The following is a 17,926-nucleotide window of genomic DNA, read 5'->3' as shown; positions in this document are numbered from 1 at the left end:
AAGAAGCAGCAGGCAGGCAGGCACAGTCGCTTTCGGGGGAGCTGGAAAAATAGAAGAAAAAATTACTTATCGCCACAATAATTGGCGATTTTTCACACAACTGCATCGGTCGGTCATCGGGATTGCGACATTCGCCTCGAAAGAGAAATCCACACTCAAGGACCTTGATGGACACAAAGTGAGCTGCAGCGGAAGGTTTACTGGTTCCAAATGTTTTCGCTGCCAGTTTGGTCGTGAAGAGAGAGAGAGAGAGAAAAAAGGGAACCTGTCGAAGACAACTCCTCCCCTTCTCCTTGGAAGGCCTAGCGGGACAGCCGGAGAAGCACCAGCGAGGACAGAGGACACTTATTACGGTAAGCAGTAGCTGGGTTGGGAAAAATGGCCCAAATTTGTCACAGCCTAATTATTTCTTCATAACTTGCTTCGGGGTTGCCACAATCGAGCGACTTGACTGTGCAGTTCAGGGCCGGAAGTTCGGGGACTTTAACCCCTGAAAGAAACGGAAGACTAAATTGAGGTGCCACCAGGCAACTGGCAGAACAGTGTGAGAATGTGATAATTAAACTTGCGAAAAGAGAAACATTGTGGGGGTGGATTAAAAATTCTGGTTGGCAAGGTTGTTTCATTTTTCTTCATTATCAGCACTTGTTATAGGGTGTAGCAGGCCATGGGAGGAAGAGGGGCTGAGTAGGAGAAAGTGGGGTGCGAGTAGAATTTTCTTGTTGGAATTTTGCCTTGCTTGGCCGCCTGCTAGATGGCGGCGGCTGGTTGATGGATTGATGATTCACGGGGAAATGCGAGAAATGTGAGAAACGGTGACGACAACGGCAACGGCAATGACCTGTTTCTTTCTGCCGCCCGAATGGAAGAACGTACTGCGGTTGCACTGCGAATGTGTGATAACTGTGCAATAACAACATTCTTGTTAGGGCAGATAGGAATTTCATTTAATCAACTGTTTCCCCTAATTGAAATAGATCTTGTACTTGGAAAATTGAACAAAAATTATATTAATGCTTTCTTTGCGCGAGTTGGCTTGGATATTTATCTTATCAATAAATCTTCTTGAAACTTACCCAAACAAATTTCATTGGACGAATGTCATACAGGACGTCGGTAACGAAATGCAACTCGACCAAGATTTCAGCTATTTCATGCTGCCCATGATCGCATAAATGTCCGATATGCAAAAACAGCAAGCTGAGAAAAACGCATTTCAAGTTTGTCCCACACATAAGGCTACGTGTTAAGTTTTCACGAAAAAACTGGATTTCTTCCTGATTTCTACAACAAAGTACTGGATGTTATAAGCTTTTCAGAAAGAGCACACGATTTTGAACCAAACTGCATCCATAACTCAAAAACGATGAAAATGCATATGGGACATTTATGCGATCAGGGGCAGATTACATATCTAGATTTTTTTTATTAGGTCCTAAAAACAAATGGACGCTAATTCCGATGGACATTGACATAAGTTGTGAAAACACTCGTATAATTGTAGTATTGAATGTTTGGCCTTTTTGAAATGTTAGTCTTGATTCAAAAAATTTCGTAATATTGTTTCCGAGAATCGATCGGAAAATTTTACGAATGTTTCGTATTTTAACATTGAAAATCGGACCATTAGTTGCTGAGATATCGACATTTGAAATTGGAGGTTTGTTTGGGTGAGACTTAAAAACACAATTTTACTGTTTTTTTTTCTTTAATCCGCTGTATCTCAGCAACCAATAGTCCAACCTTCAATGTTTTTTAGACGAAATCGATATTTTCTGAACTTTTCGAAAACAACATTTTCAGGAATGGACAATATTTTAAAAAGTTAAAAAGCCGGATTTTATCGGACAAATTTTAACTTTGAGTGGCTATATTTGGAAAACGGTGCACCTAATCAAAAAAAAAATGTGAGCTACTTTTCGATTGCGAAATTTTAAATACAAGATTTCTAGAAGTTGTTACTGAAACAAAATTGATTTTTTCTTCCGAAAATGTTTGTTTGAAATGTCTTAATAAGACACGTTGACATAATCTTCATGAAAAGATTATTTTTGTTGATGATTTCTTAAATTTATTCTTACACTCAAATCATTGTTAACATCTGCTATCGGCTCTGAATATTCAATTTCTTTTGAGTTTTGGGTGCTGTTTTATTAACCTTATTTTTTTTAATATTACATTTCCGAAATTTCTAAATTTAAAATTTTTAAAATCTAAAATTCAAAACTCCAAAAATTCAGGAATTCAAAAATAAAAAAAAAACAAAATTCAAGCATTTCAAAATAAAACAAAATGAAAATTAAAAACAATCAATAGAACAAAATTTTATCAAATCTTGAATTCTTAAAGTCTTTAATGCCACAATTTTTGATGTCATATTATAGGTTAAAGATTTAAAAATTTTGAGGCAGGCCAAGGATTGATACCTAAGAGCATGCAATGGCACTGACCTTGTTGCGTGCTCTTTGGTTGACGTCCACGTAAGGAACATCCTGGAAGGAGCGCAACTAACTACATCCGTAGTTCTGTTAGATCATCCGAATTATCTTGATCAAAACAGTATAGCTCTGGTTCCTTGCAAGTGTCCTATTTTCTTACCTCCACGTTGGCTTGGTTTTCATGATGACCTAGCTGGTGGCCTGTGGAAACGGATCGTAAACCTTTGACCACCGCGGGTCAGAGTCGAGACGGCTAAAAGAAAGGGACGCGACAATGTGGGAAAGGGAAGTAATTTGTGATTGTAGACGGTATTGTTTCGATTCGCAGTATGTTGAGTCAACTGCTGTGGACCTGAAATATCGCACAACGGGGTTTCTCTTCTCTTCATTCCCAGCTACCACCTATCTCCTTTTTTATTTTGCTCTACTGATTCTCAATTCTTCTTTTGATTCTTCTATTTAATATCCATCATTTGATTTTGATTTTACTAACTTTTGATTCTCTTATCTCTCAAAGCTTTTCCACTCTTTTTTTTTACCAATTGATACTGCTGTAACATACTTTGTTTTTTTTTCCTTAAAAATATACTTTTCCTTAATGTACTAGTAATACCAAGTCTATTTATCATTCGCCTGATCTTTTTTGATTTTATTGCGAATTTATTTATTTGAATAATTCTTTATCTGTCCTATAAATTATCATTACTATAATCTAAGCTTGTTTTGATCTCTATTTAATAACTATTGTCTAATTTTACATCTAATACATCTAGCATCTCATTTTTATTCTTTAAAAAACGATCATCATTCTGTTACAATTGATACTTGATTTTTATAAAATAAATTATAAAATAAATTCTCTTTTACTGTCTATTGTTTTCAATCTTCACCCTTTTTTTAAACAAGTGAGGTTTGAGCCCTTACTCAATATATGGAATGGTTAAAGGATTAACACAAATATTACTATTGTATTATTGGTAAACTTTTATAACATGCTTAGGACCAAAAATTGTAACAAAACACCGCGACAAAAGAAATAGCAACATATAAACACGACTCAACACTAGGAAAGATTTCAGGAGAAAACAATACACAGTAAATAACAATTAGTTTTTGATTTTAAACTAAAATAAAACAGTTTTTTGCCTTAATGAAAATTGATAGGCACACTATAAATGATTAGGCGCTTATACTTACATCAAACCCTACGTAATGTACCACCCCCGGCCGAGTTAAAATGCGTAACCGGAAAAGAAGGTGTGCATGCCTGGCACGAACACTCAAAGCGTGTTCTAGCGTGTTGCTCGTACTGACTCAGAGCAAGGGTAAGATGTAGGTGTAAGGGCAGTGCGTGTTCGTCGGGAACCTGGTGCATAAGATCGGTCAAGGCCCGTTCTTACACTGAAAATTGCGAATTGCGAAGATTTAAAAATTTTGAGAAGAAAATATTTAAAATATCGGAAATGGCATTTTTTTTCGGAGTGAAATTTCAGCGAGGATTTTGGAATACAAACTGTTTTTGTGTTCATATATTTTGAATTTTGAGACTTTCGATATTGAAATTTTAGATTTTGGTTTATTTTTGAGCTTATATTTTAGAAGTTAAATTTTATTTATCAGATTTTTAAATATTTTATTTTCTATTTTGTTAATATTGGTCAAAATTATTGTTTAAAAGTATATCTGGTTTGCAAAAGATTTTTTTTTTCGTAACACTTTCCTTGACCGCCTTCTGGGGTATTTAAAAAAATGGATTTTTTGCTTTCATTCTTTTGGAGCCTTTAAACATAAAACGAGTTTGACTTTTTATCAAATACTTTCTGTACCTATTAGTTTTTGTTCATTAAAAAATATAATTTCTTGAATGTTGGTCGCGATTTTTGTTTATATGGCGCGGATTTCGCGCGGATTGGGTTTTAGGTTGGCGCGGATTATTTTTTTTTTTTTCGATTATCCCGTCACAACCCTGGAATTGCTCAGATTCATTTTTAAATTTGCCAATCATAAAGTGGAAGTTTACGTTCGTCGGTTTTAACTAGAAAATAAAAGAAAGGCAAAGGGTAAAAAAATAGCTCAATTCTAGAGTAAATTTTCAAAACAACCTATACCATGACGGGTTTCCTATGCAGATAGGACCTTTTGAAAATTTAATCGAGAATTATTAACCTAATTCCTTGTTTTTTGTCAAAACTACCTTATTTTCTTGAAAAAAAAATCGAAGCCTTTCGGAAAATGAGATTCCAAAAATTGTCATAGAATTTTTATGATTATGGGCCAATACGCACCTCCCAAAAAAAAGGGGCCAAGAAATGGCTTTATGAACAGCAGAACAAAGGAGAGAGAACGATTTCTTGGCGCTTTTCTTCACCCTATCTGGCTTGCTTTCGCTGCCGCTGCTGCCCATTTGAAATTTTTCTTGACCGGTTCCTTCCGAAGTGCATATTACACTATGTGAAGAAATTAACATTTTTGAACATAATTCGGAAAATACAATAAATTCAAATGTCGCGGTCGGGTTTAACTTGAATTCTACCAAATTGCCTTATCTAAAATACCGTGAATTGCTAAGAAATTTTTGAATCTCGTTTCAACTACACTTAAAACTTCGGTTGAAACTTTTTATTTGGAAATTGATTTCATCTGCTCTGCGGAAAGTTGTCCAAAAAAATGTCCATTTTCCGATTCAGAGTTTTATTGATAAAATTATGAAAAAACGTTACTCAATCTACCTTTAGGTGGTTGGTGCCTTCCTGACATTCATATAGTAAATACTTTTAGTCAAATAGCATCATTCCCTCCTAACACATTTTAAAAAAGTAAGCTTCATTACTTCAGATCTTCAATTTTTTGGGCTCATTGCAAAGATTGTTTAATTACGAATCCAACGATGGGTCGCAAAATAGATCCGGACAACGTTTTCATCAAAATATTTGAGATCCGCTCTAAAAAAGTGTATAAAAACACTTAAGTGCTCATTACTTTTGACAGGGTTCTTCAATGTTTTAGGCTCGTTGGAAAGGTCTTTCAAATACCTTTCAGAAAATATATAACATGAAGGGTTTTCTTACAAAGTTGGTTGTAGATAGCTCATTAATCGGATTGATTTTTTTTATTAACTAACTTAAGTTGTTATTATACTCTAATGAAAGACTAACATAAGATAAATTGTATTTTAATTATTGCAGAGCTTCAACTGGAACCTACCCATTGGCGCGCATTTAAAAATTAAACATCTTTAAAACTGAAAACATCCAAAACACCGTCACGATGAGCCGAAAAAATGAAACCGAGCGCACGAAGCAGATCCAGGAAAAGTGCCAGATGCTGCTGACGAAGATGCTGCGCGACGACGACAACAAGTACTGCGTGGACTGCGACGCCAAGGGCCCTCGCTGGGCGTCCTGGAATCTGGGCGTGTTCCTGTGCATCCGGTGCGCCGGCATTCACCGCAATCTGGGGGTGCACATTTCGCGCGTCAAGTCGGTGAATCTGGACAGCTGGACGCCGGAGCAGGTGGTTTCGCTGGAGCAGATGGGCAACTCGCGGGCCCGGGCCGTGTACGAAGCGTTGCTGCCGGACGGGTTCCGCAGGCCGCAGACGGATTCGGCGCTGGAGAGCTTTATTCGTGCCAAGTACGAGCATAAAAAGTATCTGGCCCGGGAGTGGGTTCCGCCGCCGCCGCCCAAGGTCGACTGGGACAAGGAGATTGACGAGGAAATTGAGCGGCAAAAGCGCAAGAAGAAGGCCGCTTCCAGTGGTGGGGGTACGATTTCGATTGGGAACTCGGCGACGTTGGGTTCCGGGGGAGACAAGAAGACTAGCTCAAGTTCGTCGAGTTCCACGACGGCAGCGGCGGCGACAGTGGCTTTGCCGAAGATTAAGGCCCCGGCCAGCAGCAACAAGGCGTCGAGTAGGAACTCAACGGAGGCGGCGAACACTGGCAATGCTAACAGCAATACCAGCAGCAGCAACAGCAACGCCAACAGCAGTCAAGGAACGTCCGACCTGTTGGGGCTTTCGCTGGGAGTGGAAACGACAGCGAAGAAGACGAATGGGGACACGTTGGACATTCTGTCGAGTGGGTCGAACGATCGGCCAAGTGAAAAGGCGGTGGACGATTTTTCGAGTTTAGCCAAGGAAGAGGCGGACTTTTTCAACCAGGCTCCGAGCAAAGCCAACGACGCGCAGGGAAAGCTCACCAAGGACAAGATCATGGCGCTGTACGGGTCTGCTCCGGCGGTAGGAATGGCCAACAATCACTTCAACGCCAACATGGGTGGCTTTGGGGGATTCAACAGTTACCAACCAAACACATTCCCTGCGGGTCCGGCGGTCGCTCCGAACCCCTACCAGATGAACAATGGTCAACAGGCGGTAGCGGGAGGATTTGGCGCATTCCAGGCGTTCCCCGCGGCGCCCAACGGAGCAGCGTTCATGATGCAAGGAGCACCCGCCCCGCAAGCCGCCATGCTCTTCAACAACGGATTCCAGCCTGTAGTGGCGCAAACCGCCCAGCCTCAACCGGCGGCATTCGGTGCGATCCAGTTCCCCAACCCGCTGCAAAACCAACAGGCCGCTTTCGTCGGCATGGCCGGTGCGACGCCAAACCCAGCCGTTGCGGCATTCGCAAACTTTCCTCCGCAGCCCAGCCAGCCCCAACCCGACAAACTAAGCAATCAATTCGGTAACATGAACCTGCGAGACGTGTGGCAATAACTTTATTGTTTTCTTTTGTTTAACTAAGTGCAACGCTACTAACTGAATTCCGACTACTTATTAAAACAAGCAAACAAACAGATAGATGGGTAAAAGCAAAACAAAAACATATTACTAGTGAGAAGAACACACAGACATTTACTTAGCGCGCGCAACCCATCAAACGATTCCTACCTTACTCGCGGCGCGCGCGTCATCAAACAAACAGAAATATATTTACTTATATATTTTAATACTTAAAAAAGCAACCCGGCGCCGTAATGTAAAAAAAATAATCACGAGATGAAGGAAATGTAAAACAGGAAACAAAACCAACTTAGAGACTTCAGCTAACGAACGATTAAACACAATAAAAAAAACAAACTGCGCATAATCGCGAAGAGGAAAAGAAGACCGTACCTATTATCATAATCATTCAGCCCACAAACAAGGGAAAAAACAAGCAAAAGTATTCTCCAATTTGCTGCTACTCGTTTAGTTTTCGCGCTATCGAGTTGCAAAAGAAGAAAATTAAAGTGAGGTTCTTTGTGGTATTAATCAATTTCGTATTTACTGATTTTTACGTGTTAGCTATCGTGTTGAGATGAAAAGGGGACAAAGCAAATCAAATGTGTAATAAAGAAAAGGCAGAATTCTAAGAGTGCGAACAGTAGGTGAGTGAGCTGAGAGGTGCTGCTTGGCTAGAAAACCGCAAATCGCCGCTTTATCATCCCGCCTAACTAAATAGTGAAAAAAAAAAAACATACATATAAATCCATAGAGAGACAGGAAAAATACAGAAAAAAAAAACACAGACACACATACCTAGCTATATGACATTTATTCTTGATATACATAGTGAAATAAAAAAAAGGCGGAGTTTGTCGAAGGATAAAACAAAACGTATATATGAAGAAATTTAGATAAATAATGATTCAATTAAAGTGCAAGAAAAGCGTTATTATAATAAAGGAGACGAAGAAGATAAAGAAGAGAGATAATTTGTAATAACAATTGAATGTAATTTGACTACATAAAAAAATGAGGAAAAAAACTATTATCGATATGAACTGTGGATAAAAGTGAATGGTAAATAAATAAGAAAGGATAAAATGGTGTTATTATTCAGATCATTAAAACTTGAACTTCAACTGAGGTTATGGACTCAAATGGGGAGATTTAAGAAAAATCGTTATTAGCCGAAATGTTAACCATATCTACTAGGGAATAATATCGAAAGTTAAATCCATATTTAGGTGACTTTTTTGAAAATAGTCGCAGTTAATCATTTTTTTAAATAAGTGCACACTTACGAAATTTTTTTTTTGAAAAGCTGAGAAAATTCTCTATATTTTGCTTTTTTGAACTTTGTTGATACGACCCTTAGTTGCTGAGATATTGCAATGCAAAGGTTTAAAAGCAGAAAAATTGATGTTTTCTAAGTCTCACCCAAACAACCCACCATTTTTTAATGTCGATATCTCTGCAACTAATGGTCCGATTTTCAATGTTAAAATATGAAACATTCGTAAAATTTTCTGATCTTTTCGAAAAAAAATATTTTCAAAATACATTTTAAAAAGGCGTAGTATTGAATGTTTGGCCCTTTTAAAATGTTAGTCTTGACTTGCAAATTTTAAAAATATTGTTTTCGAAAAGATTGGAAAATTTCACAAATATTTCATATTTTATCATTGAAAATCGGACCATTAGTTGCTGAGATATCGATAGATCTGTAGAAGCAAAATATGTGTCGAAGATTTTTGGATGTCTGTGCTTTTAGGTGAAAGCAAACATGAACAAATATTAAAAATTCTAAAAAAATCCAAAATGCCAAAACATAAAAAAATTAAAATGAAGGAATTCAAAAATTTTAAAATTTGGAAATTCAAAACTTCCAAAATTTTAAAATTTTAGGATTCTAAAATTGAAAAATTCAACTTTATTTTAAATTCAAAAATTTAATAGAAGAATTCTGGAGTTTTTTAAGGTCCAATAAACCAAAATTTCCAGTTTTTGCTTTTTGGGTGTTTTGAACCCGCCTTGAGTCAGGGGTATTAAAAAACACCCAAAAAGCAAAACCTGAAAATTTGGTTTATTGAACCTTTCAAAAAAAAAAAACTCCAGAATTCAAAAATTTTTAAATTCACGCACGAAGGAACTAAACACTCAAATATGTCAATATTTTTGATTTTTTTTGTGTTAAATTCTGATTTTTTTTATTGATAGTTTTTTTTTTATTTTGATTTGCTAAAGATTTAGTTTTTATTCCTTTAGAATTTAGTTTTTTTTTTACAATTTTTTGGTTTAATTTATTTAAATCATTTTTTTTTGTTTTTAACTTTTTTTATTGTTTATATTTTTTTAAAGCATTTATTTTTTATTTCTTGGCTCCTTATTATTTTTTTATTAAAATAAAAAAATATATTTTTTTTAGTTTAAACAAATGTTGAGTTTTTTTTCCTTTATCTATTTTTTGTCAAAAGTAATTCAGGCCGTTGCAAATATTTTTTGAAGTCGAGGGGAAAAAAAATATAAAAATTTAAATTTCAAGGCATGGTATTGACTTTTAAATGACAAAAGTGTTTTAAAATGCATTTACCACCTGTCCAATTGTTGCGCAATCGTTAGTTTTCGAAATATCTAAGTACAGTCCAGACTCGATTATACGAAGGCCTCGGAAAAATTCCACTTCGGATTATCGAAACTTTGGATAATCGAATCATGAACAAACATTTTTTTTTCGTTTCCTGATTTTTAGTTTGTACCCCGTTGGTTGGTCAAAGTCAAACTAAAAAGTAACGAACTGTCATTTTTTACACGACGCTCACGCACACTATCAAAACAAACGTTTGGTAGTGTGTGTGAAATCCGTGTAAAAGGAGTGTCAAACTAAAAACTGTCAACAGTTGGTGTCAAACCATCGGGGTTTGAGTGTATTCAAATTTTACTAAAATTGGGTTGCAGAACTCAAATTTAATGTTAAAACAAGAAAATAAAAAAAAACAAATAAAAATTGTTCGTGATTCGATTATCCGAAGTCTCATACAAACCTTCGGATAATCGAACTTCGGATAATCGAAACTTCGGATAATCGAGGCTTCGGATAATCGAGTCTGGACTGTATTGACGATTTTTTTTTCGCCAAAAGAAAAAAAAACTTTGAAGTATTGTACAATGGAACTATACAAAAATTCAAAATATTTTTAATCGATCCAAGACATGCTAAATATGATTTTAAACGCAGGAAAATAAATCTCAAATTGTTTTCAGTTGATCAGACTTCTATTTACATTAATAATTTTAAGTTATTTGAAAAAAAATTACCCCTGATTTTTCGGCCCGATTTTGAAGGGAGGTTTAATTTTTAAATAAGGTTTAATTCTTGGTTTAATTAAAAAACAGCACATCTGAATCTTTTTACTTTTGAATAATGTATTTTATTCAATCAAATACAATTCAAATTTTTAGCCACATACAACAGTTGTATAGGTATATGTTACACAATATAATCGAACACGTTTGTCATCGTGCTGCTCGCATCGTATAATTGTTTTGCGATAATCTTAGTCCTAACTGACACAAATGCGCTCGCACTAACGGTTAATTTCCATCTTAAAATCCTCCCAATCCAAGCGGCTTCCTGCCGGGCCACTGCTCCTTGGCGTACTTTTTCTTCTTCGGCTCGTCCGGATGCTCGGGTTCGCGAATTTTGACTGCAATTGAAACGGTGGGTTATTATTTGAAAATTATTTTTAAAAGAATGCAAATCTTACCACTCTTCGGCGCTACGCTGTTGTACATCGGCGGTGGCATCAGGGCGGCGGGCGCGCTGCTCACGGGGTTCACATCCGGGGCCGGATTGGGCAGAATGATGCCCAGCTTGGTGGTCAACCCGCTCGGAGTGGTGTCCATGTCCATGAAGCCTCCGCCGGCGACACCACCACGGCCGTCCATCTGGTGGTCGTCGATTCCGTGATACAGACTCGGGACCAGACTGTGCGAGTGCTGCAGCGTTTTGCTCGAGGAAGGCGACGTCGAAAGACCCATCGAGTTGACGTTGTCCGAAAGCCGCGAGCGCTTGGCTGCGACCGGGACGACTGTGGATTGGATCAGGTTGCGGAAGCGGCCTATGCTGGGATCGATGTCTTCGGGGTTGATGACGATTTCGTCCTCGTTGAACTGGACGCCCTTTCGCTTGCGCTTGTTTTTCATGTTCTTTAAAGTACGGAGAAGAAGTTGTTGTAATGAGCAAATTTTTCGAATCGTTCTTTTTTTGTTAATAGGTAAAACTTATTTCAATAATTAATGATACCTTTTTGAACGAGCTGGACTCGTCGGCGATTCCCAACATCGAAATCCGTCGATTATGAGCAGTGTTGTATTCCGTCAAATTCTGCAAAACAATACCAAACATTCAAATCCTCCAATTAACCTTCCCAAAACAGTTAAATCTCCTCACATCGAGATCCGTTTGACTCTCGGGCAGTCCCAGGTACGTTCCGTCGCTCGTGTCCATCATCGGGATGTCCTCCATAATGTTGGTGCGCGACCCAACGGAAGGCCGCTCCCTCAACGTATAGTACCTCGTGGAAGCTCCAAAATGAAACGAGGAATTGATTTGCAGCTGCGTTGGCTTGTTCGGCTCAAGCCGGATCGATCCGATAAACGTTCCGTGAGTCGAGCCCAGATCCACCAGATAGGCAATGTTAAGGTGCTTGTGATAAACAAAGGCGGCATGCACCCGGGAGCAGCTGGCGTGGTCAATGCAGAAATCATTCATCTGCGGATTTCGGCCAAAGAGATAGCACTTCTTCTCGTCAATCATCAGTTTCTGGACCAGCTGGAAGATAAGTCTACATCAGCAAATGTGCGAAGAATTATCGATCAAATTACCTTATCATCCTTCAAGACATCCAGATGAAGACCTGCCGCAGGTTTACCGGCCCTTTACGAGAAAAATAAATACAATTTAGTTAGAACAAAAAGTCCATCGAATTCTTGCTTCGCGTTGACATCCTACCAGGATGGTATTTCGTAGTGATTCGACATGGTTACGGGTTGTTATTGTCCCACACCACTTTCTTCCGGTCGAGGAGCGTAATTTTCACCAAATAAGAACCTATTTCAGCCACAAGATTGAGAATTATCTCACGAAAATGCAATTAACTTCATGTTGGAGCAAAATTTCGTCAATGTTTTCCTTCGCGTGAGCTTTGACGTTTAGAACTTTTACGCGAACGCGAGAAAACAGTGTTGGTGCGTTGAGAAATGCATCGAAGTGGCACGCGGGTAGAACTTTCAAAATACTGCCCAACGAGTTGACGCTGGGCAGGGGAGCGGAGCTTTCGTTTTGCACGCTTACACAAACTGAATGATTTCACGCGAATATAAAGTTTTTGCTTCTTTTCCGAAGTTATTTGTTGAAACAGCGAAATTTATGATTAGTCTTTTAAATTTTTTTTTGTTCAATACATCTCTTACAGATTACTTCAGGACGAGTGAATGCGCTTAAAATAAAGGATATAAAATTCAAGAACTTTGAATTTCAAAAGTTCAAGTCTGGAGTTTTTTTTTAAAGGTCCAATAAACCAAATTTCCCGTTTTTGCTTTTTGGGTGTTTTTAATAGACAAAGAATGATTATAAGCTAGGGTCTAAGTTTGTTTAATATGCTAAACACTGCACATATCGAATTTACCGGTAGTTCCGGATCGAAACTGTTACCCCGAATAAGCCCCTGGTGGATTGAAAACCCTTCTCCCTTCTGCAACTAAAATCAACCCGCCGGTACATTTGATTGCCCAGAACACTCGCCTGAGGTAATTTTACACGATCGTATAGGAATAAAAAATTAGCCTCCCTTACCTTTCATTTGCGGCCAAAACATCTGAAATCGGTTGATTTCCATATTTTGAGCGATTTCCTTCAACGTTCGACATTTCCAAATGTTGATCCAGCAAACAAAACAGCGCGCTGCTGACAGACCACGGATGAACTTTTCTTTTGTTCTACAAGGAGAAATCTACAAGGTTGTTAACGATAAAATTATCGAGGTTCGATAACGATAACGATAGTTCTATCGTTATCGTCGGGATGTTAACGATAATCTATCGTTATCGTTTTTCCAATAATTCTATCGGCGATAATTTTATCAACCATTTTAGAGTTTTTTTTAATGAAAAACTTAAATTTTCACAAAATACCGTATTTTCTCAAAAATACTCAAATTTTTATAATTCGGGTAATCAAACTGCTAACGAGTTTTCTTTATGAAATGCTTAAATTTTTACAAAATTAGTATCAAACGAATCGAAATTTTAAATGTATTTAAACAGTTTTAGAGCCTTTTGAATGAAATACTAAAATTTTCACAAAAATACTAGAATTTTTATAATTCGCAATATGGGTATCAAACGATTCGAAATTTTGCATGTATTTTTTTTTTATTTAATTTGAGTACTTTAAAAAAATACGGTATTTTGTGAAAAATTTAGTATTTCATTAAAATTACTCTAAAACGTGAAAATGCATGCAAAATTTCGAATCGTTTGATACCCATATTGCGAATTATTAAAAAAATGGAGTATTTTAGAGAAAATACGGCATTTGAGAAAATTTGAGTATTTTATTTAAAAAAAAACGTTACTTAATCCACCTTTAGGTGGTTGGTGCCTTCCTCTCATTTATCGAGAAATTAAAAGTGCAACATGGAGTAAAACTTTTTGGCAAGATGCTGTGAAGTTTTCTATGACAGCTGCGAAAGTTTCACTCCATGTTACCGGCTCACATCTCTCTTTTTAATTTCTCGATTGAATTACCCCCTGTTCAAGATATTTGCAAGAGAAATCCCAATTCGGCATTGTATTCATTCGAACAATCCAGCAAATGCCACCACCTGTCATTTTTGACACTTCGCACAGAAACGAAACAAAAACACTGCGCTGTCGAATCGTCAGAAAAATTTTCACGATCCTTTGCCATTCGGATGTTCCGTGTGCTATAGATTAACTGCCTGTTTGTACGGATAAAATCGTCGGAGGTGCAGGTGAGGACCCGGCTGCAGTTCGGGCCGCGAGTGGCCTTTTACGGAAGAGGTCACTTAGCGCGCATTTCCGATTAGCTGCCGAAAATTTTCCGTCTAGTTTGCTCAAGTAATTGCCACTCATAACAAAGCGATTTTCTACTATTCTTGGTCCTCTTTCTAGCAATAACAATGTTCGGTGTGTTCCGAAATGGCGTCCACTTCCTGAACCGGACGACGCCCATGAAGCCGATTCTTGAGTTGCGAGTGCTCAGTCTGCTGACGATCAGTTCGTGCTACATTTCCGACAAAACGCTGCGCGGTTCGAAGCTGTGCAGTTTGGCATGGGTATTGCACCGGCTGTAATTTCCATTTAAATGTGAAAAGCACTAGTGTAAACTTGTGAACGCATTAACTTTAAATAAAATTGAAACTGGAAATGGGTATCACGACATTTAATTCCCATAAGAATCAAGAGTTCCCTATGTTCGGATTTGACTCGCTACAGCAGATTTTAGTGTATGTTCAAACATATGATAACTTACCAGACTACGAAACGTTAAATGAATATCTAATAAATGATGTTTAAGTGCTTATTCCTTTTGATAGCATTATCAGATCTTCGATGTTTTAGGCTTATTTTAAAGGTCTTTCAATTATCTAACTAACGACGAGTTGCATTCTGGACCCGAACATAATTTTCTCAGAAATATCTGAGATCCAGCCTCCCAAAAGTGTACAAATAACACATAAGTGCTAATAACTTTAGATGGGGTTGTCAGATCTTCGATGTTTTAGGCACATTTGAAAGATGTTTCACTTAATTAACTAACAACGGGTCGCATTATGGACCCGGATAATGCTTTTATTGGAATATCTGAGATCCGGCCTCCAAAAAGTGTGTAAATAACGATTAAGTGCTAATAACTTTGGATAGGGTTGTCAGATTTTCGATGTTTTAGGCTCATTTGAAAGATCTTTTGATTATCTAAGCAACAACGGGTCGCATCATAGATCCGGACAACTTTTTCATCAAAATATCTGAGATCCGGCCTCAAAAAAGTGGATAAATAACACTTAACGGTACACATCAACCAAAGCATTTGCACCAAGATTTTTGTTACAGACATTTTAGTATCTTCAAAACTACGGGAACTATCGATATGAATTTTTATTCATCCCCTAAAGTACTATCTTCAAAGTTATTTACAACAAAGTTTGACTATTTTTACAATCAGATTGTTTCAGGATTGGGTCCGTAAGTTTGTCAATTTTGGAATAAGAAGACAACAACTTCTTTGGTTGCTGTGCACCCTTAAGTGCTCATTACTTTTGATAGAGTTGTCAAATCTTCAATGTTTTGAGCTCGTTGGAAAGGTCTTTTGATTACCTATCCAACGATGGGTCGCATGATAGATCCGGACAACTTTTTCATCAAAATATTTGAGATCCGGCCTCTGAAATGTGTACAAATGACACTTAAGTGCTCATAACTTTTGATAGGGTTATCAGATCTTCAATGTTTTGGGCTCATTAGAAAGGTCTTTCAAATACCTTTCTAAAAATGTATGATCAGACGGGTTTTCTTACAAAAACCACCCTTTTTACAATCTTTCAAACTTTAGCCAGAATCGTTTTTTTAGCATAACTTTTGAAATACTTAACAAAACTTCATAATAGTTAATATAGGTCTTGTGGGACCCTAAGACGGATGGAATGAGACCAGAACGGCCCAAATCGGTTCAGCCAGTCCGGAGATAATCGAGTGCATTTTTTCGGTGCACGGACTTACAGACATACACACGCACAGACATTTGCTCAGAATTTGATTCTGAGTCGATAGGTATACGTGAAGGTAGGTCTACGAGGTCGAATTAAGAAGTTCATTTTTCGAGTGATTTTATAGCCTTTCCTCAGTAAGGTGAGGAAGGCAAAACTCTAAAACAGTGAAAATGCATGCACAATTTCGAACCGTATACCCAATCGAGAAATTAAAAGTGAGAGTGTGTGCGTGCAACATGGAGTTAATTTTTTCGAAGAGCCATGGAAAACTTCACAGCAACTTCACAGAGAGTTTAACTCCATGTTGCAGATTTGACAGCCGAAGAAAAATTTGAGTACTTTCAAAAAATACGATTTTTTGTGATTTTTTCTAGTATTTATACTTTGAAAATTACCATATTATCGAAAAAATATTTACTGAGAGGAAGCTTGAAAATTCAACATGATTTGGTTGGTTTTAGTCATTTTTTGAAATATATAAAATACAAGCCTTACTTGAGCCTTACCTGACAAACTTTGTTCTGCCTTTTTTCGTTTGTTGCCTTTTTTTTTTTGATTTTTTGCTTATTCAGCCTCCTGTGATGAAAATATGATTTTACGTAACTTTCTCCATACAATTTGCCGATGCTCCGTAATCGGTTCCAGAGTGGCCAAAGTGTCAATTAGTTAGCGTAAGAACCTTCCTTGGGCTAATACGAACCCAACGCAACAAAAAGCACCTCGATTCGACGCTCCGTATTGAACTGATTCGTGTTCGAACAAAACCGTCAAATTTTTTTATAGATATAGATAAGTTATCGTCGATAAAACTATCGCCGATGGAATTACACTCAACCCCCGGTGGTTGGTCACTTTTTCGTTTGACACTTTTTTAGTTTGTACCCCGTTGGTTGGTCAAAGTCAAACTAAAAAGTGACGAACTGTCACTTTTTACACGGTGCTCACGCACACTATTAAAACAAACGTTTGGTAGTGTGTGTGAACTCCGTGTAAACGGTGTGTCAAACTAAAACGTGACCCCGTTCGTTTGACAACAGTTGGTGTCAAACCATCGGGGTTTGAGTGTATAGACAAATCCAGCGAAAGCTCAACGCTGCTTTTTGATGGTGAGAGATTTGACAGCTCCCATACTAAATGTCTCGATTTTCATACTTTTTGTTAATTTTCTTCTAAAATAAAATACTTAACATATGAAAACTATATATTTTTGGTGCCCAAAATTCCTGCTGAATCGAATGGTGTACTTATCTCAATTGCAAATTTTTCGAATAGTTTTTATTTTAATAATATTCGAGACACATTTTGTGCACCTAATCAATCATTACTTTTATCATAAATAATAATTTTATTGCTTAAAAATTGAGTTTTCCCGAGCTCCCATATTCAAATACATGGAAGCTGTCATTTCTAACACCATTGGCCACCTAGCGGCCATTTCAAACTGGATATGTTTATCGGAATAGCGATAATGATAGATTATCTTTTCGCCCAATTTTGCTGCCGGAACTTTTCAATGAAAGAATTAATAAATATTTATAATCTGAAAAGATATATCAAAGCATCGAGTACCCAACATTGAGTAAATATAACCAACTTCTTAGAACACTTGCCAAATATACCACAAATCCATCTAACACATTTAACCGTGTGAGCTTTCGCTTCTGTCAAACTCGCGCTGCGAGAGCTTTCGTGTTAAAATTTTTAGTTGAGTTTTAAAGTCGGAGTCGCGAGGAGGTGTACGCGTGAACTTTTTTTTCTTCCCCTTCGATCCGTCAGTTCCGTGCGAGAAAAGATTCCCAATTTTACCGATATTCTGCCAAGTTGCGCGCGCTGTCCTTCCGGGTATCCGTCACTGGGTAACAAACTTAAGTGTGATTCCGGTGCGGACAGTTTGACAACGAAAGCCAACTCAACTCCGGGGGTAGCCGTGAATTCCGTCGTCTCCTGTCAAGTCAAGTTCGGTCGGTCGGTCGGTCTAGTTCGGCCATG

At 37.7% G+C, this 17,926-nt stretch overlaps 2 protein-coding genes across 2 annotated transcripts; one reads left to right on the top strand and one right to left on the bottom strand.

Annotated features, from left to right (window-relative positions):
- The first annotated feature begins 22 nt into the window (after positions 1 to 22).
- Positions 23 to 8,077, top strand: LOC128092883 (stromal membrane-associated protein 1). The gene is made up of 2 exons (XM_052707930.1): positions 23 to 353; positions 5,624 to 8,077. The coding sequence occupies exon 2, from the start codon at positions 5,706 to 5,708 to the stop codon at positions 7,152 to 7,154; it is 1,449 nt and encodes a 482-aa protein (XP_052563890.1). The 5' UTR covers positions 23 to 353; positions 5,624 to 5,705; the 3' UTR covers positions 7,155 to 8,077.
- A 2,470-nt stretch (positions 8,078 to 10,547) lies between these two features.
- Positions 10,548 to 12,379, bottom strand: LOC128092809 (nuclear inhibitor of protein phosphatase 1). Its single transcript, XM_052707534.1, has 6 exons — positions 12,157 to 12,379; positions 12,030 to 12,081; positions 11,596 to 11,976; positions 11,449 to 11,529; positions 10,910 to 11,351; positions 10,548 to 10,849 (listed from the first exon to the last, which is right to left on the bottom strand). The coding sequence occupies exons 1-6, from the start codon at positions 12,183 to 12,185 to the stop codon at positions 10,749 to 10,751; spliced, it is 1,086 nt and encodes a 361-aa protein (XP_052563494.1). The 5' UTR covers positions 12,186 to 12,379; the 3' UTR covers positions 10,548 to 10,748.
- Between the last annotated feature and the right edge of the window lie 5,547 nt (positions 12,380 to 17,926).

This window comes from Culex pipiens, chromosome 2 (assembly GCF_016801865.2).
Source record: "Culex pipiens pallens isolate TS chromosome 2, TS_CPP_V2, whole genome shotgun sequence".
Classification (NCBI taxonomy): Eukaryota; Metazoa; Arthropoda; class Insecta; order Diptera; family Culicidae; genus Culex; species Culex pipiens.
Note: the sequence above shows the minus strand (reverse complement) of the source record. Positions and strands in the feature narration are given on the sequence as shown.